General features: G+C 39.3%; 1 protein-coding gene across 4 annotated transcripts in view; it reads right to left on the bottom strand.

The window, feature by feature from the left end:
* Window positions 1-479: 479 nt before the first annotated feature.
* The window catches only part of PLCL2 (phospholipase C like 2), a 233,764-nt gene continuing 206,539 nt past the window's right edge, over window positions 480-27,704 (bottom strand). For 3 of the 4 annotated variants that reach the window (XM_087917668.1, XM_026708206.2, XM_087917669.1), the window contains exons 5-7: window positions 14,488-14,563; window positions 6,263-6,372; window positions 480-1,523 (exon numbers count right to left, since the gene is read on the bottom strand). In XM_087917668.1, the coding sequence (XP_087773794.1) occupies window positions 1,392-1,523; window positions 6,263-6,372; window positions 14,488-14,563 (318 nt within the window). In that variant the 3' untranslated portion in view covers window positions 480-1,391. The remainder of the gene's footprint in view (window positions 1,524-6,262; window positions 6,373-14,487; window positions 14,564-27,704) is intronic. The other variant, XM_087917670.1, reaches the window with a different exon arrangement.

The raw sequence follows: 27,704 nt of genomic DNA, 5'->3' as shown, positions 1-27,704 counted from the left end.
ATGGGATGGAGCAGGTGTAACTAGAAGTCAGCATCACATGCCTCCCCTCCGCTGTGCCTGCTGCTGGTGCCAGTGCTGCCACTATCATGCCTGCTTCTTGGAAGGCCAGCTGCAGAGTCCCTGCTGATGGACACCTGCACCTTGGCAGATGCCACTCCCTTTGCATCCTCACCTGCTGCAGCTGCCAGCGGGTGAGGGGCAGCCAGGGACCACAAGGGTATTCCACCTACACTGCCCTCGTGCCCGGTTGCAGCTGTTGCAGGTGAGGCACTCCTCCCAAGGCCCCCATCAACCTGGAAAAGCCAGCCATACAAGTGGTGGCTGGGAGGAGAGAGGCAAAGTGCAGGCTGGAAACACTGCGTTGGTGGGCCGTATCTGGCCCACAGGCTCTAGTTTGAGGACCTCTGAGCTACTGGACCTAGAGATTAAAACTTTATTAAAACCCGAGACCAGCAAGGAATCAGTTTAGGCAACTAATACGGGAACCGTATCATAAAACATTTTAATATGAATACCTCACATCCACAAAATAAGAAAAACTATTTACAAAATTTCGTTTACAATTTGGTCATTTTTATATTAGCTTTAGACATGTACAGATATTCTTGGGTGGAAACAGGTATGTGCCTTACTCAGGCATTTATTGGCAGATTAATTGCATGTTTTTATATGCAATGGCTCTCCCTTAGTGCACTATCCCAGAGTAAGCATGTTGTATTTACATTCCCCTTTTATTTATGGCTCAACACAACAAAAGAAACCCCAAACAATAGCACTTCCCAATCTGAACACTGCCAAGTTTCTTAATCACACAATTCTATGTCTTCAGTAACACAATTTAGTAAAATGTGTAACTTCTACAGTTTTCCTCTCCAATTTTTACAAATCATGTATCGGCAATGGGTTTAATTGTCCAAACTACCCTAAATCAAGGAAAGTATATACAACATAAGTAGATCCCCCCGCCCCCCGCCCCGATCAAGGCACTTTTCTGAGCAATGACAAAAGCTCCTTCCCTTGCCATTATAACAAAACTGGATTTGTTTCTCTTTTAATAACAATTGTATTTTCTGCATTATAGTTCTTGAATTATGGCATTTTACATATATAAAGAATGCTTTAGCCAGCAATATTATTTCCATGAAAATAATTCAATTGCCTTCATATACAGAGTTGCTACATTCACAGTTTTCAGAAATTGTAATTAGCTTCTCCAGTTGTGCTTTTAAAACTCCAAGATTGATTCCCTCCCCTTCCACAAAAAATAGTAAGTGCAAAGAAAAATGTCTTGTGCAACTGCAAGTTAGAGTTATAAACTCCAAAGGAATGAGAATTTTCTTTCATTCTCAGTTTCTTTCTGCTGTCTTTCCAGATATTGCTTATGAGCTTTGTCAAGGCTTTGAAGATTCAACATTTGCAGATGATACTGGTTTATTCAACCCACATGAAATAGCAGCATCGTGGATTTGCTTTAGGTTCTCCAATGCCTCATTTTTAGCATACTTGAGAAGATCAGCTTGGCCCTGTAAGAACAAAAGGAGTTTCATTTATCAATATTAAGTCCACCAGCCTTGATTTATCTTACAATAGCTCCCCCCTTCACGAAGATGAAAAACAGATCGCTTTCAGCTAAGACACATGAAGATAAGACGGCTGGGCTGCTCTGTATCCAAGTAGTCAAATACATATTTTTAAAAGACAAGAATCTTTCCCACCAAACAATTTTTGGCAAAAGCAAACGTTTTTGTATTTTGAGTGGAATCCAAGAACCATGGAAACCATGAGAAATTTATTATTGCTTGTGATCCAGCAATTATAATGATCATACATTGTACATCTTGTTTTTTCAATGATGAAATTAAAACACTGCATATTCAATTGGGAATTCCAAAGTGTCTGGAGTAGCATTTTTCAGAAACACAGAACTGGACCAGCACCCATCAAAGCATACCATACATCTGAAAGATTTTGAATTATTATTATCAACTGTTCTGTCTAGAATCTCACATATTGGGAAAATTCAACTTGCATATCAGATATGTAATTATGAAAGCAAACTGATAAAAATTATTAAGTCATGCAAAGTTTCTATAATGGAGAAGGTAGAAAATGTACACCTGTCTTACAGTCAGGATAATGCAATCATAGTCACAGTAACTCCTAAGAATAATGAAATCCAATGATATTTTGATCAATGATAGGTATTTATAGAAATTAAAAAATATATATTTTTGCCTAAGACAAATAATTGGACAATTGAAATGGAAAAATCAGAATACTGATTATATTTGGCAATTTAGTTTGTTGTGCAAGAGACATTTATCAATGGAACTTTCACTTTAATTGCATTCCTTATCAAAATAAAACTGCTTTTTATTTTCCTATAAAAACAAGACCATTAGTTTAAAACATAGTAGAATAAATATGAATAAATGAATCATATACTTTATCAGAATCATTTCCATAAAACTGAGTAATGCGTTATTTAATTTATTTTACTTATTTTACTCCATTACTCTTGTCATAAATCAAGTTTGCATTTGCTGAAATTAACCTGGTGAATTGCATTTTGAATTCAATCTGCAAAACAAGATTTGCAATCTCACTATTAAGCAAAGTGAACAAAAACTTTGTTATTTCATTGAAGCTTGCCCACTTCTATTATTGGTAAACCAAGTTACTTCAAAGTAGTGGGGAATTTAGAAGCAAGTAGCAAATAATTGGCTATTCAATTTTAGATTGATATGGGACAATAGCTGATGGCTCACATTCATAGCAGAATAACTTATCTTGATCAATAATATACCAAACATTGCCACGGTTCAGAAATATCTTGAAATGAGTGCATGACTAAAATTTGGACTGTGGAAACAATATGTCATTCTGCATGTTAAATATGCTCCTCAAATTCTTTTAGGTACCCATAATGTCAACTCTCAATGAGATCAAAAGATACTTGATTTAACAAAGAAAATGGAGATGGCTGCAACTGATAGTAATATTGGATTTGAAGATGCTTAATGGATCTATGTTTTTTTTTTAAAGATACAACATGTTATTATTGTAGTAGCTCAGGAAAAATGGCTGCAGAAAGCAACAACAGTGACCCAGTGCATTGGTGTGCATGCGCATGCTGTATATATTCCAGATTCAATACAGAGTGAAGCAGTTTGCCTAAGAGGAAAGCAAGCATATTAGATAAACTGCGCTAGCACAAGTAAAATAAAAACCATACTTTTGGCACAAAGGAAAAGATAGTCAGAGCCTGACTTCTTAGTGAACTGGGAAGAGGAGATATGGTTAGCAGCTTCTATTTGTGCACTAGTCTGATTAGACTATGACAAATTGCTTTATAGATCAGAAAGAAATATTTTAAGTGTTACACAATCCATGGTCAGAAAGAAATATTTTAAGTTTTACAGTCCATCTTTGCTGCTAAACAATATATTTCTTTACCAAATTTCTGCAATTGTAGTTCCTGTCACTCTTGCATAAGAGAATGAAACATCCTACCTACAGTCAGTATAAAGAAGGTCTTGTAGATCAGTTAAGAATATGAATCTAAATGTACCTTTCCACAGGTATTCAGGAGCATGCTACACACTATTATCAGCAAAGCAATGTTTTTTTCTTTTGAAGACACCAACATTGACCAACGTCCATGTTTTACAATACACTTGTTATAGACAAGTCTGCACTTGCAATATTTTCTGCAAAATATGATTTAAAATTGCTCTACAAGCTAAATCAAACCTGTTCAGCACTAATCATAATCATGAATAGACTGTAAATATTAAATACATTACTTGTAGTTTCAGAACACTTAAACTACAATATGTAAAGTACAATTTATGATCTACATATCAATTCCTAATACTGTAACTTAATTTTAATAAATATTAATACTGGTGATTAATAAAATTTTAAATTATTTTTAAAATTCTATCACGGGTATATAAAACCATAATTTTATCTAATATTTCTAAGCAATTATATTTGAATTATGGATAATTATGATACAAGCAGAACAAATTCTGTGCTGGCCCATATAGCCTCTATGGGCCTGTTTTGCTTTGCAGGTTAAATTTCCAAATGAATGGCTTCCAGTTGTATTGAGCCTTCTGTCTGTGTTGACCCAGCAAACAAAACAATACCAGGAAAGGGAAGAAATCATTGAATTAATCAGTACGAGGACAAAATAACCCAAATTTCATTAATTATGGTTTTTCCCCTGCAAGAAACAGAATAGTCATATTCAGAAAGTTTTAAAACTCTACTTCTATGGGCTATCTTGGAACAAAATTCAAAAAGTTAGTGTTTTGTTATAGGAAACAATGCTTCTTGCTCCTTCATTTTTTTACAAAAAATAGATATGATTTCTGCAGAGTGCTACCACCAATCTACAGAGAAAGTGACCGAGGGATGATTTCAATATTCTAAATTCCAATCGCAAGCAACAAAAGCAACAGTTAAGCAAACTTTTTGTGCAATCTTCTGCAAAATCACATCACTCAATTAATAGTATTATTTTGAACAAAAATTATGAAAACACAACTATAAAAATACACTTTGCTAGTTACTAGCTCTCTACATTTGGTAACCAGCCTACAAAGCTCAACAAACAAGCAAAAAGAACATAATTCGACCAATGTACTTTCTGAATCTTAATATCCTGAAGGATATAAGTACCATGGGAAGTTAATTGTGGAATGCTAAAACACTCAAGACAATGTCTCATTATTGTCCCAAGATCAAAACAAAATGCTTTAGCATCAAATGTTTAGCTTAGAACATTTCAAGCTCAGAACATTTTGCACATCTCTCCAACCAAAAACTGAATGCTACCATGTCTTTTTCAAACTGATCATATTTCAGAACCAATGAGCAAGTGCTTTTAAAACATCAGCAATCTTAGAACTATTTAGGAAAGTTCCAATTTCTGCATAGCTGATCCCATCATATTATTGGAAACAAAAACTAAGTATAGATGGATTCTATATTCAAATTAAGCTACTATTCTTAAAAATCAATCAATCCTAGTTTACCGTTACAAACAATATAGCTAATATGGACAAAGTAAATTATATGTACTAATCATTCTTAAAAGCTCTACAACAGGAGCAGAATAACCTTGAAAAGAGGTTAAAATGAAATTACTTTTTAAAACTGAAAGGATTTCAGAAGGTTATATGGTGGGATAGAAAGATAAATAGCCTGAAATGTTATATTATCAAAATAGATCCCACTATTCAATGCATAGATGCCTTCAGAAACAAATGAAATTTTTGTCCATAAAATATATATTGAATTAGATGGTAAATACAAAGAAGCAGCTGCACTAATTTTGTCACATTTCTTTCCTTTTGGTGAATCAAAGACACTCCAGATGACAAATGGGAACAATTTTGCATTTTAATCGCATGTTTCAATTTTTTGCTCACTTTACAGTATGATTTTATATTCAGACAGGACTTACAAGGAAAAATGTCCTGCAGTTAAGCAGAGAGAGAAGCATGAGGCAAGTATATTCCATTACTGAACAAGAAAATCTGTTAATACTTTAATTTCTGTGGTTAAATCATTAAATTCTATTGATGAATTTTGCTAAAGATTGAAAAAGTACTTAATTTCTCTCTTAATTGTTACTGTTAATGCAGCAGCTGCTACTTTAAAAAACATATGATAGCTTTACAGCATCTTTAAAATACTTATCACTTCTCAGAAAAGTTAGTCTACATCATTCCAGGATTCTAAATGGAGATTTTCATTATGAAGGGCTCCCTACTATTGAAATCACTTTGTATTTATATTTATTTATTTGATTTTTATCACATATTTATATAATACTCCTTCTTCTTCCTATTTTTTTCACAACTCTGAAAGATGGGTTGGGCTGGGATAGCCTTTCAGAAATAAATCTATGACTTTGAGAAGAATTGTTGCTTATCCCTCTTGCAGGAATGTATCACCTGAACAGGCATATTGTCCCATTACTTTGCTTTATGCTCAAGTCACCGTTTCCTCGATCTCAATCCTTTTCTTCCTCAAAATATTTTCAAAAATCAGCTCAAATATTCAAAAAATATTCAACTGATGCTACAACAGACCACGCCTACTATTATTTACATAATAGTAATATTCTGTAAATTTCTGCATCAATTGTTCTTTTGAAACACCAAATTATCTCAGTAAAATATTCTTTTAGTAACAAATTAAAGGGAATAATTTATGATAGAAAAATACTTCAATAAACAAATGTTACCTTTAAAATGGTAATATTCCAGGTAAAACTCTCCACTGCTTTTTGTAGTTTTCTCTCTTTCAATCCTTCCTTTGCTCCTATATTTTGTAAGTTCTCATGGAACTCCATTGCTGGGGAGTAAGAAATATTTAAACCTTCTTATTCAACTTTTAATGTTTTTACTGTAAGATTTTTTTTTGTACTAAAAAGGAAACACACTTATTAATTTCCTATCAATCGATGACTTATCAAAATTAGAAAATACATTAAAAACAGGAATGAAATTAAATTATTGTAAACGTATTAAAATAATTTGTTTTTGATATTATATACAAAGGGATCTCAGCATGTTTTCAGTGCAGAAACTAGAAACACTGCAAAAGAATTCATATTCAATCAGTCCTTGGTTGGCTACCTCCTCAATCAGTGACTATATGCAAAATCATTTTTGGAGCATTGCAGTATTTACAGCAAAATTTCTTGGCCTGAGAAGAAAAGCATTGGGTAGTTCTGATCAGTTTCAGGCAGCAACATGAGTCAATGGGAGGGTTCTAATCAATTAAGATCATAGACCTCAGCTTGTTAATTTTCAGTTAGCACATTTTAGGGCAGCATTCCATTGCAGAGGAAAGCAGCTCTGAAAGAAATGATTTGTTTAAGCAATCTCTTTGGCCAGCAGCAACCAGTGACTTCACTGTGTCTCCCTCAGTCATGTTTGCCTAGCAATCATTCTGCTTAACATCAAAGTCCCTGGAAGCCACTAAATGAGGAGAGGATGTATACAGTTCTCTACAGACTACTTTTAAAGAAAAATGGTAATTTTTAATCTCCAATTCTATTTAAGGTATTGTTTCTTTCCATTTGAATTAGTGGCTATGTATTGGTAGTCATAGGACCCACATCACTTAAGTGGAGACTCCAGCCACTGTTAACTTCTTAGCCAATTTCAGCACATTTACTTTATCCGCCCAGTTGGAGGCTCAAGAACTAGAAGACAGCTTGAAATATTGAATTTGCATCTGAAATCATAGTCTCTTCACCTGCAGAAAAAATACAAACAATTCTCTGCCTGAGATGCCCTTCTAAGAACAAAGATGTATTGCTTAATACATACTGAACAAAGAAACTGAGTTTCAGCTAAGAATGTTTTATTGTGTAAGCTATATTGATGGGAAACATAATTCTCAATGTATTGATTATATGGCAGCAATAAAGAAATAATCCTGAGAGCAAGTGCTTTAGTGCTTGTAAGGCTCACCTGACAGTTTGTCAGTGGGAGGAGGTTTTCCACTTTTTAAGGAAGAGTGTTGGGGATGGAGAACGGAATAGTTCTCAGAGAAGGCAGAGGAGGGCAACCTATTTCAGTGGCGTTGGATAATGGGAGATACAGGAGGCAAGGATGGGGTTGGCATGTGGAACGCAACTTCAGTGTTTACTACAGTATGTGTGTGTTCTTGTAATTTACCAGTACATTTTGGTTTTGCCTTCTTCAGAATTGGAACTGTAATACATTGGAGAAAAGTAATTTTTTAGGCAGGAGATCTGGTCCAATGGATCCTGTTTAAAGCCTCCACAAAATGTGAGAGCTTCCTGGCAGTCTTGATGATGTTTTGTCCACAAAACCTTTAAAGATCTTTCAATGTGCTGGCAAAGATGTTTCAATGTGGAAAAGGACCTCAGTCTAAACTAGGCCTCATTTCAATCTGATGCATCAGGTCTCTCTCTCTCTCTCTCTCTCTCTCCCCCCTCCCTCCCTCCCTCCCTGACTGGCTTTTCTCTACTTTCCCAATGTGCCTGCAGGGCCGGCACTTTGAACATGGATGGATGGATAGAGAGATAGAGAGACAGATAGGTAGTTAGGTAGGTAGATAGATATATTGGTAGATAGGTAGGTAGGCAGGCAGACCTTTTGGATGAATGTATGGATAGGTAGATAGATAGATAGATCTATATTGGTAAATAGATAGGTAGGTAGGTAGGTAGGTAGGTAGACAGAAAGACAGCCAGGCAGGTAGGTAGGCAAGAAAGCAGGCAGGCAGGCAGACCTTTTGGATGGATGGATGGATAGATAGGTAGATAGATAGATCTATATTGGTAAATAGATGGGTAGGTAGGTAGGTAGGTAGGTAGGTAGACAGAAAGACAGGCAGGCAGGTAGGTAGGCAAGAAGGCAGGCAGGAAGGCAGACAGACTTTTTGGATGCATGGACAGACAGACAGAATGCGACAGCAGTGGCACTTTGGGAAAGTAGAGCAATGCCAGAGTGACTTTCCCAATGTGCTGCCGCCGCTGCGGTTCAATGTGCCGGCTCTGGTGCAACAGGCAATGGGATGAGCCTGCAGTATTGGCACCTCAAATGCCCCCCTGCTGCCTCTTAGCGCCCCTCATTCAGCAGCCACTTCCAAGCAGTGCCCTTCCCACCTCCCGTAATCCCCGACATCACTTCGCACTGACTTCTAGGCCTTGGCCCACCAAGCAAAACCTCCCAATACTTGCCTCTACTAGGAATGCTCAACATACCGAAAGGCCCACCCTACATAATTCCTGTGACACAACGAGGCGGCGCATGTGCTTTTACCTCGCTTCCTTGGGGGCGCTAAGAGGCAGCAGGGGGTGTTCAAGGCACTGACTCAACAGGCTCCAATGCAACTGTCAATGGGGTGACCACTGACTGTTGCACAGGAGCCTGTGGAGCTGGCACCTCGAACGCCCCCCTGCTGCCTCTTAGCACCCCCTAAGGCAGCCCATTGCCCCCCCCCAGGGAACCACTGTTTTAGGCCCATGTTTCTCATGGTTTGTGAAAGCTCCCCAGGAGGTGACAGGCAGATGGACTCTGGCGGTGATTAACGCTTCCCTATAGGAAGGGTAGTGCTCCAGCACTTTAAGGAGGCTGTGGTCTGCCCTCTTAAGAAGGCATTGCTGGATTCCACCCTATTGGATAATTTCTGACCTGTCCCAATCTTCCCTTTGGGGGGAAGGTTGTTGAGAAGGTGATTGCATGGCAGCTCCAGAAATTTCTGGATGAAACGGATTATCATGACTCCTCAGGCCTGGATTTGTGACAGAAATGGCATTGGTTGCACTTTTGTATGATCTCTGGTGTGATGGGGGTAGTGCATCCATCCTTGCTCTACTTGACCTCTCGGCGGCTTTCAGTAACATCGACCATAGTATTCTCCTGAAGCGGCTTCGGGGACTGAGCGAGAGAGGCCTTGTGTTATCAAGGTTCACTTCCTTCCTCTGCGGCTGCTCCCAGTCAGTGTTGATAGGTCACATCTACCTGACCCATCAGAGCGGGGAGGTATCTCCCCGAGGGAGATACACCTGGTGGGATCCAGAAGAATGGCCTTCTCCGTGATGGCTCCCTCTCTCTGGAACATCATTCCCCCAGATATTGGAATGGCCCCCACTCTAATACTCTCCCAGAAGGTGCTGAAGGCCTAGTTCTGCCGGTGGGTCCAGGGAACCTAGATGGGTTAATGGAGTCCATTAAATGCTCATGTGATCTGCTGTTGTGGGGTGGGGGGGGTGTTTTTATTGTATTATATTAATTTATTTGATTCTTTTTACTAATTTTATTGTTTTAAATGAGGTTTTATATTCTGTAAGCTGCCTTGAGTTGCCATAGAAAAATAGGCAGCAATATAAATTCAATAAACAAACAAACAAATAAATAATACAGATCCATCCAACTTGCCCTTTCTCTATTTTTCTGGGACAAAAACGTAAAATATGATTTGATTTTATTGTGCTGTATTTTGAAATGCCAATGAATATCGCTTATATTAGTAAAGAAAATCACTGGCATAAATCTTAAAATTTTTGCTTGTGCAAAGCAAAATGATAGTGAGTAAGCTTTCCATTTTAGCACCAGGCTATGTACAGAACTCATATATATTTGGATTTTGTAAGTTGGGAGTATCAAGAAGGAAAAACTAAATAAGTCTCCATATTTTATTGTTTTAAATGAGGTTTTATATTCTGTAAGCTGCCTTGAGTCACCATAGAAAAACAGTCAGCAATATAAATTCAATAAACAAACAAATAAATAAATACTACAGATCCATCCAACTTGCCCTTTCTCTTATTTTTCTGGGACAAAAAAGTAAAATATGATTTGATTTTATTGTGCTGTATTTTGAAATGCCAATCAATATTGCTTATATTAGTAAAGAAAATCATTGGCATAAATCTTAAAACTGTTGCTTGTGCAAAGCAAAATGATAGTGAATAAGCTTTCCATTTTAGCACCAGGCTATGTACAGAACTCATATATATTTGGATTTTGTAAGTTGGGAGTATCAAGAAGGAAAAACTAAGTAAGTCTCCATCTTTTACAATACTAGCATAGAGCAGTTTATGAATGAAAATAATGTATTAACCACAGCATAGAATCATCCTATGTTAGCCTTAGCAATCGTTTTTTAATTTAAAAAGTTAGCATTTAAAAAGATGTTAAATTAAAAAATAGTAATACCACCAAATTAAATATAACTTTTAATACACAATAAAATGTGTTTTCCATAAAAACTATTCATTGTTATCCAAATTCATGTACATTCAGAAATAGGCAGCTGGGCACATGCATTCAGGTCACAGATATTTTGGGGGACAACTTTTACTATATGCTCAGAAAAGTTGGGCAGCCTTTGTCTAGCAAAGAGTTGGCCATAGCCTTTACAGAAAACTTGTCATTTAGTTGTAGCTACTGAATGGAAGTTTTGAGTGATAACAAAAGTATGCTCAGCAGCTATTGATATGTGCAATTTATCCTTCAAATATGGAAAATGAAAATAGCATTCATCTGCCTCTTTTTCACTGACATGTGTCAACTACTAGCAAAAAGACAGAAATGATTACTATACAATATAGAATTATAATGTGTTTGTCTTAGATTAAGTGTACTGTTGCAGAGTTAAATGTTTGGGTTAAATTAAATTTGGTATTGCAGAATTATTAAGAATCAGTAAAATTATATATCTGTAATTATGCATGCTAAAATGTAGCATGCGAAGAAATAACTACAGGTGGTCTTTGACATGTTACCACAACTGAGCCGAAAATTGATGTTGCTAAGCAAGATATTACATGAGTTTTGCTCCACAATCTTTCTTGCCACTGTGGTTAAATGAATCACTGCAGTTGTTAATAACATGGTTGTTGGGTGAATCTGGTTATCCATTGACTTTCCTTATCAGAAGGTCACTAAAGGTTATCACATGATCCTGGGACACTGCAACAGTCATAAATATGAGACAGTTGCCAACCTTTGAATTTTGATCATGGGGATGCTGCAATGGTAGTAAGTGTGAAAAATGGTCATGTTACTTTTTTCAATGATGTTGTAATTTTAATTTGTCATTAAATGAACGATTGTAAGTCAAGGATTACCTGCACAAGAGAAGGTGAAAATAACGAAGCAATGCCTAATTTATATTTTATCAATGTAAATCTTATAAAATCTGGTACAACTGAAAAACATGTTTAATTTTAATAATAGTTGCTGAAAGAGTATCAAGGTTCATGTTATTTACTTTTTTCTTAAGACTTTTTTCTTTGTGACATCCCATTTGTGGAACTATTTCCTGTGCCAGGTTTCTATAGTTCTTCTATTAGTTCTATTTTATCTAGACAATTACATATTTAGTATTTTTTTACTGTAGTATTTATTCTGTATTGTATTATTTATTATGTGAACTGCTCTGATAAACAATTGCCAAGAAATACTTCAAAACCAACCAACCAACCAACCAAAAGTAAGTAAGTTATTTAGCTAATGGTAAGAAGTATGATTCACTTCAATGTAGCATATAGTAATTACCTTTACAAAGAAGTACTCAATGGTTCTTATGAGTACCTTTGGCACAGCTGTTCTACTACAAGGAGATTTACAACTCTCTGAGTTCTCCTTGTATTTACTGTGGCAAAATATGCAAAGTGAGATAAATAATTACAAAGGTTCTTTCTAGAAGACCTCATGATACTTCTAAAATCAATTAATTAGTTATTTTAATGTGATTTTATCATAACTCCCGGGCATAATTAGTATGTAAAACTTACATGTTCACCATTATAAACAACATATAGATATATTGAAGATTGCAGTATGTTTTTAGTACTTGGTTCAATGGCTCAACTTGAAGCAATTAATGACAAAGAGCAAAAATTACACATACATATGAAGAGAATGAGTTTGCTTTCTTGCTGTTTTCACAAAAGAAAAATGTTATATTATAGTTAGAACAAGTGCAAATGAAGATTATAAATTACTAATCTGACTTCAAGTTTTCTAAACAAAATTTAGTATTACAGTTTAATCTTCATACAATATTTTGGCTTCAGATGCCAAATAGGATAAACCATCATTAAGAATGCAGTATGAATGTTTAAACAAATCCCAAATTTTTCTACATAAACTTGAAACAGATGAGTTAGAACATATGTGCTTACAGAGGAAACATGAGTATTACAAATTTGTGAATTTTTTACAATGCAGTATTGAAAATTTCATAATGTAACTGGCAAAGATCTAATGTCTTTTGATATGACTCAATTTTTCTATAATTTTGTATAATTACATACATGTTCATACATACAGCTATGCCAGAAAAAGTTTGAAAAAAATATTTTTTTATTCTAGGGCCACGATGTTGGAAACATAGCAGACTGATTCCATACAACAAAACTTAACCAATATCCAAAGAAAAGGCATTTTCTTGATTGGAAACATTGAAACACAATGGCCATTTTACCTATTTTTTCATATTAGTGGAATTCTATGTGAGCTACAAAACTGGTAATTTATGCCATTACTCAGTATAATGTTCTGGATACAAAAATAGCCAAAGTGTAAAGAGATATTTCTTAAAGAAATGCGACATGCATATTAGAAGTATTTTAACCAACAACTATTTCAGAGTATCAACATCTGTCTTTCACATACAACAAAAGGTTATTCAATTATTAGTGTTACTTCTCATATCAGAAAATCCTACTGCAGCACAAACAGCAAAATGCCAACATAATTTACATGATTGGGTTTTTTTGTTCCAAAGATTGTATAATTGTATATTACTATAGAGTGACTTACTGTAAATCTGGGTTGCATATTAAGCTAGGTCCTAAAGTTTTCTTACCTTCTTAAAATTAGTTTATTCTATTTCTTATAAGAAAAAAAAGACAAAAGCAGTTTAAATGAAATCTTAACAAACTTTAAAGTCACATTGCCAATTGATTTTTCCTAAATGAACTGTTCAGCATTGTTTCTTATACATTAATGACTATTATTTATATCTTACTGATGCAATTTCTTAATTTTATATTACAAATCAATATTTCAAAGAAAATAATTTCTTGTTACAGCTGTTAAGTGAATCACTGCATTTTTAAAGTTAATAACACAATTAAGAGAATCTGGCTTCCTCACTGTCATTGTCAGAAGTTTCAACAGATGATCACATGACCCCAGGACACTGCAACCATCTTAAAAACAACTGTCAGTTGCCAAGTGGTTACACTTTGATCACATAACCATGGCGATGCTGCAAAGGTTGTAAATGTGAAAAGTCATAAGTCGCTTTTTTCAATGCCATTTGTAACTTTGAGTGATCATTAAATTAACTGCTGTAATATGAGGACTATCTGTATGATCATACAGGACAGCAGATATGGTGGAGAAATGTTACTTAATGTCAAAGGATTGATATAAAAGAATGAATTTGGGTTGTTCTGAGAGTTTCAACACACACAAAAATCCAACAAAAGAGTGTACTGCTATGTTCCATACAAATCATTCTTTCATATAACCAATTCATCTGCTGCTGTTGTGTCCCCCCGCCCGGGCTCTTACCTGACCTTTATTTCCTGCTTTTTCAACTGCAGTTGCTTTGTGCGACACAGCTGCAGTTGAAAAAGCAGGAAAAAAGGTTTTTTCCAACTGCTGTGCACTTGCACGCAGCGCTGCTCAGCAGGTTGTAAATTGCACTTGCATGACTCGCGCATGCACGCGCGACGCTAATAGACAGAATCGGTAGTTATACCAGTCAGATCCCATCCCTCATTTTGCAAATTCTTTAAGCCGTACGTTTCTTCTGCTTAATAGAATATATAATACATAATAGAATATCTAAGCCACCCAGAGTAGTCCCACAGAGAAATGGGTGGCTAATAAATTTAATAAACAAAATACAATTATATATAAAGTATGTAGTAGAATAATTGCATGCAATGCAAAGTAATTTCCTTACCTGCTCTTTGACACTGAACAATTTTTTCATATACAGTATCTGCATTTTCTGTCAGAATCTTTATCATATTAATCATCTGTAAAACAAAGTTAGCTTTTGTGAATACTGAAGTGTACATATAAAAGTCAACTATTATCCTATTAAAACCAGCCATCTGCCCTGACTGGCAGCAGATCTCTAGCACTTGTACAGCTAAAGATGCCAAAGATTAAACTTTGGTATATATAATGATATAGAATATGCCACTGAAATATGATTGCACCTTTACATAGATTAGGGAGAGGAGGAAAGGAGGAGTTTTTTTTAAAAAAAGTATTTGTAATATTTATTTCTTTAGATTCTTTATGCCCCATTTATCTTAAAGATAAAAAATGTTGATGTGCATTTTTGTTTAATACATTCAGATATTCATTCCCATGTCCCAAAAATTAAAAATCCAGATGATTATATCATAAATAATGTTGGAACAAAAAGAAGTCTTGTTTTATTTTGAATTATCTACAGTTTTTTTTCTTGGTGTATTTGCTTGTGTAAAACATTGAGTTATTCCACTTACATCATTGCCACAGATTCAACCAAAAAATTCAGGAAGCAACAACAAACAGAGAAATTTTTAAATTTTTAAAAAACATTAATGAATGAAAGAAAAGTAAGTATTGAAAGAATCCTATATGTAATCAGTTTTAACACAGACCTATCATCAGCATTAACAACTAGTTTTGTGAGTCAGCTCTAAAGACTCATTGTAGTAATCATCAAGTTATCAAAAAGTTACTATCAATATGTTGAACTTCAGGTCTGAAAATAAATTACAACCATATTTTCTAAAATATCCTAAACTGAACGACTGAAAGTAACGCTCCAAATTTTTCTTTTGAAATGCTGTATTTTTCTGTTAAAGTGTTATATGTTTTTCAGTCTCATTTTCAAGGTTGCTAGAGTTGTATGCAAAAATGAGTCCAGCAAACGCATATTCATTCATACAATAAAAGCCACTGCAAAAACCAATACCAAACAAAAAAAACTTCGCTCAAGAGCAGACTTATCCATACTGCAAAGAATCTGTTCCTGTGAACTCCACACAGAACTCAAAAACCATCTAGACAATGGAGAAAAGGATCTATACATTGACTACCGAGCTGATCGCATCAAAAGAAAGTCACACAACCCACAACTCTGCATCCAACCCCACCCTATCCAATCCAACATCACTCAAAACTAGGCACACATGCCCCTAACTACCACTATTCCAAACACAACTGGCCTTAAATGCAAGCTACTCAATGCAAGAAGCCTTGTAAATAAAATACCTGAATTTCTCCTCTTACTAAATATGGCTAAATTCAACATTATATTTGTCTGTGAAACATGGCTCAACGCATCTCCATAGAGGAGGTGGTGTTGCTATTTTCTATAAAAAGTCCATACATCTAAAAAACATCCAAGTTAACCAGGAGCTTGCTATTCCTGAGACCATGGTCTGTGAACTGTTCTTAAATACCACATTTCAATTCTTACTATGTTACAGAGCCCCTGATTATGACATCGAACATGCAAACAAGCTAAATACACTACTATCATAGGCAGCATCCTGCCCACACACTTTTATCTTTCTTGGTGACTTCAATCTACCTCATATTAACTGGACCCTTAACAAATGTACAACTGAACCCACACATGCAACCTTCTACAATGCAGTAACATATCTGGGACTAGAACAACTAGTAACCAACAACACTACACTTAACAACTGCCTCGATTTCATCGTCTGCAATAGTTTGAATTCAATTTATGGAATACAAATTTAAGAACCCTTTTCCAGCAGTGACCACAACATGATTGACTTTTGTCACAACATATGTCCACACAAAAATCATCACAATGACAGATGATTATAACTTCAAACAAGGCAACTATGATCTTATAAACAACGATCTCTCATCCCTTGATTGGCAATTTCTATTCACTGGATGCAATTCTGTAGAAGACCAATACAACATATTTTTATTTGAAGTCAAAAGAGACATCAAACTATATGTCCCAATAACAACTCCCAAAATCAGAAAAAACAAATTACCCAAAACAATAAGGAAGCTTCAATCCAAAAAGAAATCACTTTGGCGGAAAAACAAATCTGGTCACGCTGCCAACTTCAAAAGCCGATACAAAAATTTATGCCACCAGATAAAAACTGAATGCACCAATTATTACATTAAACAAGAAGAAAATCATCTACGCACCAATTCCACTCGCGCTTTCTACAATTTTATAAACAACAAACTAAAAGATTCAAGGTCCATCCCACCATGAAAGGACCTAATGGTGAAGACTGCAACAACGTCACTGTTAAAGCCAAACTCTTTAACACATTCTTTGGCTCGGTATTTGTAAGCAGCAATGGATCATGTTCAGTATTTCCTAGTCGAACCACAGACAACTACAATGATCTAATACATATCAATTTTACAGAAGACAATGTTGAAAAAGCACTACACAATCTAAAATCATTTTTTTCTATTGGACCAGATGGAATATGTGCCTACTTCTATCCACTGCCATAGCCGAACCTCTAAGTATAATCTTTGAAAAATCTTTCAGGACCACCTCCTTGCCAAAACTATGGTCACAAGCCACGGTTATCCCCATCTTCAAAAAGGGAGACCCCAGCCTACTTGAAAATTACAGACCAATCTCTTTATGCTGCGTCACCTGTAAAGTCATGGAATCAATTATTAACCAATCCATCATCCTCCACTTAGAAACAAACAACCTGCTCTCTAATAAACAATATGGTTTCAGGAAAAAACTATCCTGTAATCTGCAACTCTTACACTGCAAAAATATATGGACTACACAACTCGATCAGGGCAAAACAATAGACACAATCTACATAGATTTCTGTAAAGCTTTTGATTCAGTGGTACACAACAAACTACTCCTAAAACTAAAATCTTACGGTATCTCTGGACACCTGTATTACTGGATAGAAGCATTCCCATCATACAGACAACAAATGGTCAAAATTGGCAGCGTCCTATCAAATTCTGTACCTGTCAACAGTGGTGTCCCCCAAGGCAGTGTTCTAGGACCAACTCTTCATACCCTACATAAATGACCTCTGTGATCATATCAACAGCAACGGCGTTCTCTTTGCTGATGATGTAAAGCTATTTAATAGCACAGACAATACTGCTACCCTTCAAAAAGACCTTAACTGTGTATCAGAATGCTCAAACAACTTCAAATCTCAACAAATAAATGCTCTGTCCTACATATTGGCAAAAAAATCAGAAAATAAAATACAGGCTGAATAGTCAAGACCTTGTTGATGATCCAAACTCTGTCAAGGATCTTGGAGTACTCATCTCTAATGATCTAAGTGCTAGAGCCCACTATAACTACATAGCCAAAAAGGCGTTTAAGAGTTGTTAACCTAATCTGACATAGCTTTTTCTCTGGTAATATTACACTAATAACTGGAGCATACAAAACATTTGCCTGACCAATATTCGAATACAGCTCATCAGTCCGGAACCCATATTACGTATCTGACATTAACACAGTTGAGAAAGGCCAGAAATATTTCACAAGAAGTGTTCTCCCCTCCTCTACTCATTGCAGAATATCTTATGCAACCAGACGTGAAATTCTAGACCTAGAAAACCTAGAATTACGCTGCCTTCGGTCCGATCTAAGTATAGTACATAAAATCATACACTGCAATGTCCTACATGTCAATGAATAGAGCAAACAATAGATACAAACTCAAGCTTAATCGCACCAAATTTGATTGCTGGAAATATGACTTCAGCAACATAGTGATCAATGTCTGGAATATTCTACCTGACTCTGTGGTTTCTTCCCCAAAAACTTTAATCTTAGACTGTCTACTATTGACCTCACCCCTTTCCTAAGAGGTCTGTAGAGGGTGTGCATAAAGGCACCAACGTGCCTACTGTCCCTGTCCTATTGGTTTTTTTTTTTTTCTTATATGTATCCATGTATTCATAATTATGTTTTTACTTATATCTATTATCTTGTAAGCAATTGACGAAAATAAATAAATAAATAAATAAAATAAAAAATAAAAGTGCTTTTTTTCCTGAATGTTGTGCCATTGGAATTAATTTTCTATTTTTTTCTATCAAAGTTATCTTAATTGTCAGTATAGTAGGTAACAGCTATCACAAAGAAACCTCTGCAGGTCTATGTATTTTTTGATATCAACAATTGAAACTTCAAACCTGGGTTCTAAATGTGCAGGTATAACTTTCCGCACATTAGAATAATATCCCAATATCCTCAAGACTGTTCTTGAGTGGAGAATACTCTTTTCAGTTGGATTTTGGATGGAAAAGAAGATAAGTTTCTTCTTACAAAAATCAAGCTTTCAAATTAATTATTTCAGTTTCCCCTTAATACTAGGAACCAACCATTTTGAATGTTTGATGCTAGTACAACTCAAAACACTTGAGTAATCAAGAATAGATTGTTATCATAAAGTCAGCAAAGGACATATTTGAAATTAGCTATTGAAGAACCAGTATCTCCATGCAATATGATGAGCCATGTAGAGATTATATGATCAGAATATTAGCAAGAGTAAAGAGTAATAGCACTTAGACTTATATACCGCTTTATAGTGCTTTTACAGCCCTCTCAAAGTGGTTTCCAGAAAGTAATGCTAGAAAGCAGCACAGAAAAGAAATAAATTGCCCTTAACATGTCAAGTCTATGCTTTTCTAACTAGCTCTTATCTTATGAGGTTCAGTTCTTTCTTGATTTTTTGGCATTGAACAGAAAACTACTCCTAAAATGATTGGGCTTTTTTAGGACTTATAGACAATGACCAAAAGATAATAACCAGTCAGCAAGCTCTTTAATCCAGGGATTGCCAACCTTTTGGACCTCAGGGACCACCAAACTCATAATTTTAAATCCCACGGACCAGAGACCCAGGGAAAATCCCCAAAAGTCTGCAGGAAAATTCCCCACCCTGCTTTCCTACCGACTGATCATTCTTTATTTGGGATCACAGGATACCATCTCCAGCTCTGTTCTCAGGGAGAGGGGAAAGAGAGAGAGACTTTGGCTTCATGCAAGGAAAGCAGCAGAAATCTTTCTTTCTCTCCCCCTTCTACTCCACCAGAAATGAGTCTTTGTGAGACTTGTCACACCGGCGCAGCCTCTTGGAGCAGAATGCCTTGCAGGGTTCCAAAGACTCATTTTTGGCAGAGTTTGGGGGAGAGAATGGGTGTTGGTACTTACCTGACACGCCATTTCTGGTCGAGCTGCATAGAGCATCCAGTGAGTGGGAGGTGCTCTAGTCTTCACCAATTGCAGGCTGAGCTATAATTGAGGAACGCTCCTCCTCCACCACGTGTCTCCTCCATGCGTTCCCCAGTTTTTACGAAGACAAGAAGACAAACAACTATCCCCTCATCTTAACTATAAACAACACTTAACTACAAAAACAATATGAATCGTTGGCCGAAACAGGATTCCCCACCAGATGGACCAAATAGGGTGGGGCTGGATGCTCTACGCAGCTCGACCAGAAATGGCGTGTCAGGTAAGTACCAACGCCCATTCTCAATCGAGCTGCTCCGAGCATCCAGTGAGTGGAACATACCAAAGCATGGCCTGTCCTATGGGGGGGGGGACTCCGTCTGGCTCGGAGCATGCTCTGGATCTCTCACCACTTGCTGAAGGACTCGTCTGCCAAAGGAGGCTTCTGCCGAGGCAAAAACATCGATTTTATAATGGCGAATAAATGGAGATGGAGACGACCAGGTAGCCGCTCTGCAAATATCATGAATAGGAGCCTGAGTAGCCCAGGCTGCAGAAGTAGCAGCACTCCTTGTAGAGTGAGCGGTTACTCCACCGGGAACAGGAAGCGCCTGTGACAAATAGGATATTGGATATTGTAGCTCTAATCCAACAGCCAACAGTAGACAGGGAAACTTTGCAGCCCAGCGTCTTTGGTTGAAAAGATAAAAACAATGACTCCGACCTCCTGATAGGCCGAGTGCGACTGATGTAGATACGGAGCACCCGTCTAACATCGAGAGTATGCCACTGCCTTTCTCTTTCTTGAGAAGGTCTTGGACAAAAGTTAGGAAGAACAAGCTCCTGTGATCTGTGAAAGGCTGAGTTTATCTTGGGCATGAAGGAGGGATCTGGTCACAGGACCACCCGATCAGCGTGGAAAACGCATAACTCCTTTCTAACGGATAGAGCTGCTATTTCAGATATCCAACGAGCTGATGTAATTGCCACAAGAAAAACCACCTTGAGCGTGAGGAGTTGGAGTGACATCTCTCTTAGAGGCTCAAAGGGAGGCTTAGTCAGCGCTGAGAGAACCTTGTTGAGGTCCCAGGTCGGGTATCTGTGAACTACTGGAGGGTGCAAATTAGTGGCACCTCTAAGAAAGGCTCTAATGCGAGGATGGTGTGAAAGCAGGCCAGACAGGTTGCCAGAGATAACCGTAGATAGGACCGCCACCTGCCTTCTTAAGGTATTGGGGGAAAGACCTTTGCCCAATCCTTCTTGCAAAAAGGCCAGAATTTGTGCGATTGATGGAGAGATCGGATTAATGTGTAACTTGTGGCACCACTTACAAAATATGTTCCAGGTGGCATTGTATATGCGAGTGGTTGAAGGCCGTCTGGCTGCCAGAATAGTGTTGATGACCAGATCGGACATGCTTTCCTTCCTCAACCTCCAAATGGTAAGCTGAAGCCATTGTGGATTCGGATGCTGAAGAGGTCCCTGGGACAGCGAAATCTTGTCCGGTGGAATCCTCCAAGGAGGGGCCACTGACAGGTTGCGAAGATCTGCAAACCAGGGTCTCCTGGGCCAATATGGGGCCACCAGAAGAAGTTCCACTTTCTTGAGGATTACTCTTTGGATCACCTTGGGCCGCAGCGGTAGGGGGGGAATGCGTATAGGAGCCCCGTGGGCCAAGGGCAACGCAGGGCATCGTGGTTCTCGGCCCCCTGGGTGGGGAACCGGGAGAAAAACCTCGGTGTCTGGGCATTGGATGGGGACGCAAACAGATCCACTAGCGGTAACCCGAACCTCCCTGAGGCTTCCCGGAAAAGGGAGGGATGCAGGCGCCATTCGGACTGGTCGACGACGGTTCTGCTCAACCAGTCTGCCTGAACGTTGGAGGCCCCCGAGACGTGCTCCACCTTTATGGATAGCAGATTGGCCTCCGCCCATCGACAGATCCGTCGCCTCTTTCATGAGCCTGATGGAGTGAGTGCCCCCCTGCCGGTTGATGTGGGCCTTGGTCGTAGTGTTGTCCGTCAGGACCAAGCCGTGACGCCCTCGAACTTGAGGAAGAAAGGTGCGTAATGCCAGGTATACTGTGTGGAGCTCTAACCAATTTATGCTGCAAGAGTGTTCGGTTACTGACCAGGTTCCTTGAGCTGACAGCGAATGAAGGTGGGCCCCCCAACCTGTTAGGCTGGCGTCTGTTGTGAGGGTGACCCTCTGGAGTTCCTTGAATGGATGTCCTTTGTTGGTAGTGGGTCTGGTCCACCAGAGTAGCGAGGTGAGAACCTTTGGAGGGATCCTTACCACGAATCTTGAATTTCTCCTTCTTGAGCATTGATAAGGTAGCAGGAACCATTGAAGGGACCTGGAATGAAATCGGGCCCAGGGAACAATGGATATACATGAGATCATTTTCCCAAGTAATTTAGATAGGTCCAGCAATGTAGCTTTCTTGGCCCGCCTGATGGCCTTAATTGACTTTTGAATGCTAGCAAACCTTTCCGGGGAAAGGAAAACCTTCCTCTCAACTGAATCAATCACCGCCCCTAAATGAACTATTCGAGTGGAAGGGGTAAGCTGGCTCTTTTCCCAATTTACAAGGAAACCAGGATCCTGAAGCACTGAAAGAGTGGTTCTGGTGTCCCTCTCAACTTGGCCTTGGGTTGGAGAAAGAATGAGAATGTCGTCAAGATAGCAGTAAATACAGACAGGGAGTTGCCTGAGGTGAGCTGCTAAGGCTGCCAAAACCTTGGTGAAGGTCCTGGGGGCCGAAGCTAACCCAAAGGGAAGGGCTACATATTGATAATGACAGCCATTGTAATAAAATCTCAGATATCTAGAAAAGGAAGGGTGAATGGGTATATGAAGATATGCCTCTGAGAGGTCAATGGAAGTGAGCCAGTCTCCTTCCCTGGTGCCCTGCACGATGGACTGAAGGGTATGCATCTTGAATTTATGACGAACAATATAACGATTGAGCCTCTTTAAATCCAAAATCAGCCTCTAACCCCCAGAGTGCTTAGGGACTAGAAAGAGGAGGGAATAGAATCCCTCTCCTCGTTGTGAAGGTGGCATGGGCTGTATGGCCTTAATATCCAACAGATGTTTAATGGCGGTCTCTAGGAGAGCGCGCTTGGTATGATCCCTGGATATGGGAGAAGCCATGAAGTGTTCGGGTGGAAGGACTCGGAACTGAAGGGAGAAACCAAATTGGACCGTGTCTTTAACCCAAGCATCAGAAGTAGATGCTTCCCACTGGCTCGCAAAGAATTTAAGGCGACCGCCAATGGGCAAGGAGGCTGAAAACCTATCTTGGACGGCGGGATGTCTTACCTGCCGAACCCGGAAGGGTCTCCTGCTAGCTACCCCCGTGGATCTGTCTCCCAGAATCGCCCTGGTCTCGATAGGCCGGGCGAAAGTTGGAGACCTCTGATAACGGGGGAGAAGGGAGTTTGAAAGGGGTACGGAAGGAGCCCTTCGAAAGGGCTGAGAGGATCTGGACTCTTGCCTACGAAAAGAGCCGGAAGAAATTTCTTTTTGTTCCGGCTCTCCATCAACAATGGTTCCAGGGCCAGACCAAATAATTTATTTCCCGAGATGGGAGCTGAGGCCAGCTTCGACTTGTTTTAATGTCGGCCTGCCAATGCCTAAGCCAAAGCAGCCATTGGGCCGTAACATGAGAGGATATGGCCCGAGAGGAGAACTTCACGAGTGAAAATTTGCATCGACCGCAAACTCGGCTGCTGCTGTTAGTTTTGCAATATCTTGATGGGCCCTAGTATTAGATGGTGAGACATACTGCTTCAACTGTTGAAGCCACCTAATGGACGACCTAGTAAAAAAGGATGAGGCGGTGGCAGACCGAATGGCCCAAGCATCAAACTGGTGTGCCCATCGTAGCGCCATCTCCACCTTCTTGTCCTCCGGCCTTAAGGCTTCCAGAGCATCTGTGGGGTTAGACGAGGATGCCAGTCTGATAATGGGGTCATCCACCTCGGGGGTGTCTAGCATGGTGGAGAAGTCTGCGTCGAGATTAAAAAATCTCTTGTCCTGACCGGAGGGGGCGGAGGGGAGACCGGAAGAGGCTAACTGTTTCGCCACTAGATCGGAGAAGATTGGAGGGACTGGCACAACTTCGGTCTCCACCGCTGTCTGTCTGAAAATGGCATCCTCTGGGGCCCCAGAGGCTGCTGGAGAGGAATCAGAAGATGGCTGGGGAGTTAGGCCTGAGATATTCTTTGCTTTAAACAGCAAGGATTTGAACAAATGAGGCTTGAACAGGCCTACAAGGGTGGGCTGGTCGGGAGAGATGCCCTCATCCTCCGACATGTCCCCTTCCAACTGTTCCACTTCGGAGAAGGGCTTAGAATAATGGAGGGACCCCCTCTCTGACCCTTCCTCTACCCCGTAGGGTGCAAAGGCCATTTCCTCTTCCTCGTCCTCCTCTTCCTCCCCTTCTGGGAAGGGAAGGTCCCCTTGGGAAGGTACCTGTCCGTGGAGAGTCACCGATCTGGATAGAGGTCCTCCGGAGGCAGAATCGATCTCGGGTGCCATTGCTCGAGAGGCTGTCCTGGAAAGCTGTTGCATACCTTCCGCGATCCCCTGGCAGATGCCAAGCTGCATCCATTCCTTAATGCTGTCAGGAATGACGCTAGTTGAAGGGCCTTCTGGGCATAGGCAAGCAGCGGTTGGGGTGAAGGTCGCCTCAGGAATTCGAGTGGCTCTGGGGCTCTGGACAGGTGTGTTGTGCCTGGAGAGAGAAGGCTGTTCTGGCAAAGGGGGAGGTTGGTTAGAGGTAGAGGGAATAGAAGCTGGAATTACAGAATGAGAGTCCCTGGAGCGCCTATCAAACTCCTTTTCCAGAGCTCTGTGGCGCCTTAGGGCGTCCCTTTCAGAGGCTGTGGAAGGTTCCTTGGCCCTTTTGCACAGATGGTGAGTTTTAGACTTAGCCTTTAGGGAAGGCCCTCTGGGATTTTCCTCTGCCATTACAAACAAAGGTAGAAACAACGTATATTAAATATGAAGGCGGTTGGCACGCCTAGGAATGTGGTCCACAATGGGAGCCGGGTATCCTATAGTTGAGCCACGTCCCCCTTTTGGAAAATTTTATATATATATATTTGGGAAAAAAGAAAAAAAACACCCCAAAGGATATACAATAAAACTGCACCAAATGACCAAAAAAGGAACTAAATTATTACTAAAATATAAATGTTTTTTGAAATAGAGAAAAATTAAGATGAGAAAAACTATCTCTAAATAACCAATTCAACCAAATGAACGCTGAGGCCAAACTTTAAACACGAAAAAATATTCCAGGAAAAAAATATCTGTAAAGGCCTCTGAGGCAGCCTCCCAATAACCTGGGAAGCAGGTGCCTGTCTTCGCCTCTGAGCAGGCTGCGGAATGCCAACAATTGGAATGGGGCAACAGGGCACAGAGCCACAATACCGCTTCTGAATAAAAGCTCCCACAGGCCTGTAGGACCTGCTATGGGGCCCTACCAACGTTGCAGCAATTTAATTCACTTCGATGCCTTTTTTGCGAAGGGCAAAATGGCGCCCACCACGAGGTGTGCCTAAAAATGGCCACCGGGCTGGACGCAAGGCTCAGAGATGGAATAGCCCCAAGAAAAAAGCAATCAGCCAAAAGGATTGAACTGAAAACGAGGGCTAGGAGAAGGCGTTCGTGGGGGGAAGACAACACGCGCTAAGGAGAGCGTGATCGCAAGCCGCTGCTTAAAAGCAGGAACGGCTTGAAACGGCAGGAAAGAGGGAAGGGGGGGTGGGGGGAGCAAAGGCTCTAAAACCCCTCTATCTCCCCCCTGAGGGGCGAAACTTCGCTCCTTTACTCACAAACTAACACCCAAAAGCGCAGGGACCAAGGAAAGAAGCAAAACGCAACGATCAAACCTGAAAATGAATAGAATTCCTGAATTGGCCAAGGAGAATGGTCTATAGCTGCCTGTCTCTTGCGAGGCTGAGCTAAAAACTGGGGAACGCATGGAGGAGACACGTGGTGGAGGAGGAGCGTTTCTCAATTATAGCTCAGCCTGCAATTGGTGAAGACTAGAGCACCTCCCACTCACTGGATGCTCGGAGCAGCTCGATTGAGAAAGAAAGACTTTTGAAGCTTTCTTCGCGTGTAGCCAAAAGCAGAAGCGAAAAGCAGTCCAGTGGCCAGGCAAGGTGCATGGGGCAATTGGGGCAAATTGCCCCCCTCCACCCTTTCCCCCTCCCCTTACTAGCTCGTGTTGTTCGCAATGCAAGCAATGCAAGCCATGTGTTCCCACGGGCCATGTGAGAGGTGCAGGGTTGTGTTCCCGCGCAGCCTGGATTAATTGCTTTGGGGGGTGCTTTGGGGATGATATTTCTCTATAGACCACCACCCCGGCCCACTAGTTGGCAACCATTGCTTTAATCCACTGCCTTTTTTCTTAAAAGTACTGTACATTAATATTTCCAGACTAATTGCACAACACATGTACAACATGCCATTATGAAAGTTTCCGGTGGAAGCACGAAATAGATTTTAATAATTCAAGGATAGACTTTCTTCATAATTCCAATTTCTATAGGATGGTGCATTTCCCTACAGTGGTGTACAGCATGAATCCATTATTTATATCTAAAAATATGATTGTGGTTGTATTGTGATAGTTCAAAGATTTCCCTAAACTATTTAACTGCTACAGCAAATTATTTAAGAGGGATGGAGGGACTTCCAGTGATGAGATATGGGTGAATGGAGGTGCTGAAGCTCTTCCTGGGTTTCACGCTATCTCCTTTTGCTGCTGGAGTGACCCTTAGGGGTGCACGCATCTTGTAGAGAAGCGTGCCAGTGTGGGGAGACTCAAGTCGCGGTGTGGAAAAGGCGATTCTCATTGCGACCTAGAGAAACCCTGTGGAGACCGACAACAAGAGACTGTCAGCAATGGCGGTCCTAAAGTCTTGATTGTTGCATAAAAGAGGAAGCGAGTGACAGACTGTGGTGAACGAAGAGTGCGAGTGAAAGAATTTGCGATCCTGATTGAGTGTTGAATATTGGAGCATCTTAGTTAAAGCAAAGCCCGAAAACAGCGGCCAAAGCAGATACGAGCGGCGGTGAAAGCAAAAGGGCTCATGAGACGGAAGAGGGTAAGGACGCAAGCGATCGGACAGAGAAGATAAGAGAATCGGAGGGATCTGAGAGACTGATAATAATTGGGGGAGAGAAAAGAAGAAGAATGAATAACAATTTAATTTAAGGGAACTTTGAAGGATTTGAATTGTGGACTTTGGGGAAAATTGGAGGGACGAATTGGAGATGGGGGAAGACTTGAAGTAAGGAATTAAATTACAACTTTAAATATTCCACGAATGAAACTGAATAATTTACTGGTCTCCTTTTGGATTATTGGACTGGAGCTGTAGTAAGTGGAGAAGATTTATTAAAGAAAGAGACTATTTGAATCTAAAAATTGACTTGTAAAACTTTTAAACGAAAGGAGAAATGACTACAGCGGAAAGCGTGGTGAGATAGTGAAATCAGAGACATTACTCAGCAACTCTGTGCTTCCGGTGCGCTCGGTGAAGGAATCCTGAGAACTGAACAATTATATTAAGACACTTTAAGCTTTTAAATTTGTGGATTGCAACCATTATTTCTTGACATCAACAACTGATTTTTGAATGTGGTAAATGTAATTTATATACATTTAATTGATACTTTAGTAAATATTGAAGTTTATATTTGGTTATAACACACACAAAAAAAGGGAGGTGATAATTAATTATTTAGGTATAGATATTTGATTATAGGCATTGATTAGATTGAATTAAATAATTGTGATTAATTGTGATTACTATAGATTAACTAATTAATTATTGTATAGTAAGGTTGATATATCTTTATTTAGATTTGTAAATATTTGAAATATTATTTCATAACACTATTTT

This window comes from Pseudonaja textilis, chromosome Z, assembly GCF_049901715.1.
Source record: "Pseudonaja textilis isolate UNSWEBS1 chromosome Z, rPseTex1.2, whole genome shotgun sequence".
NCBI lineage: Eukaryota > Metazoa > Chordata > Lepidosauria > Squamata > Elapidae > Pseudonaja > Pseudonaja textilis.
Note: the sequence above shows the minus strand (reverse complement) of the source record. Positions and strands in the feature narration are given on the sequence as shown.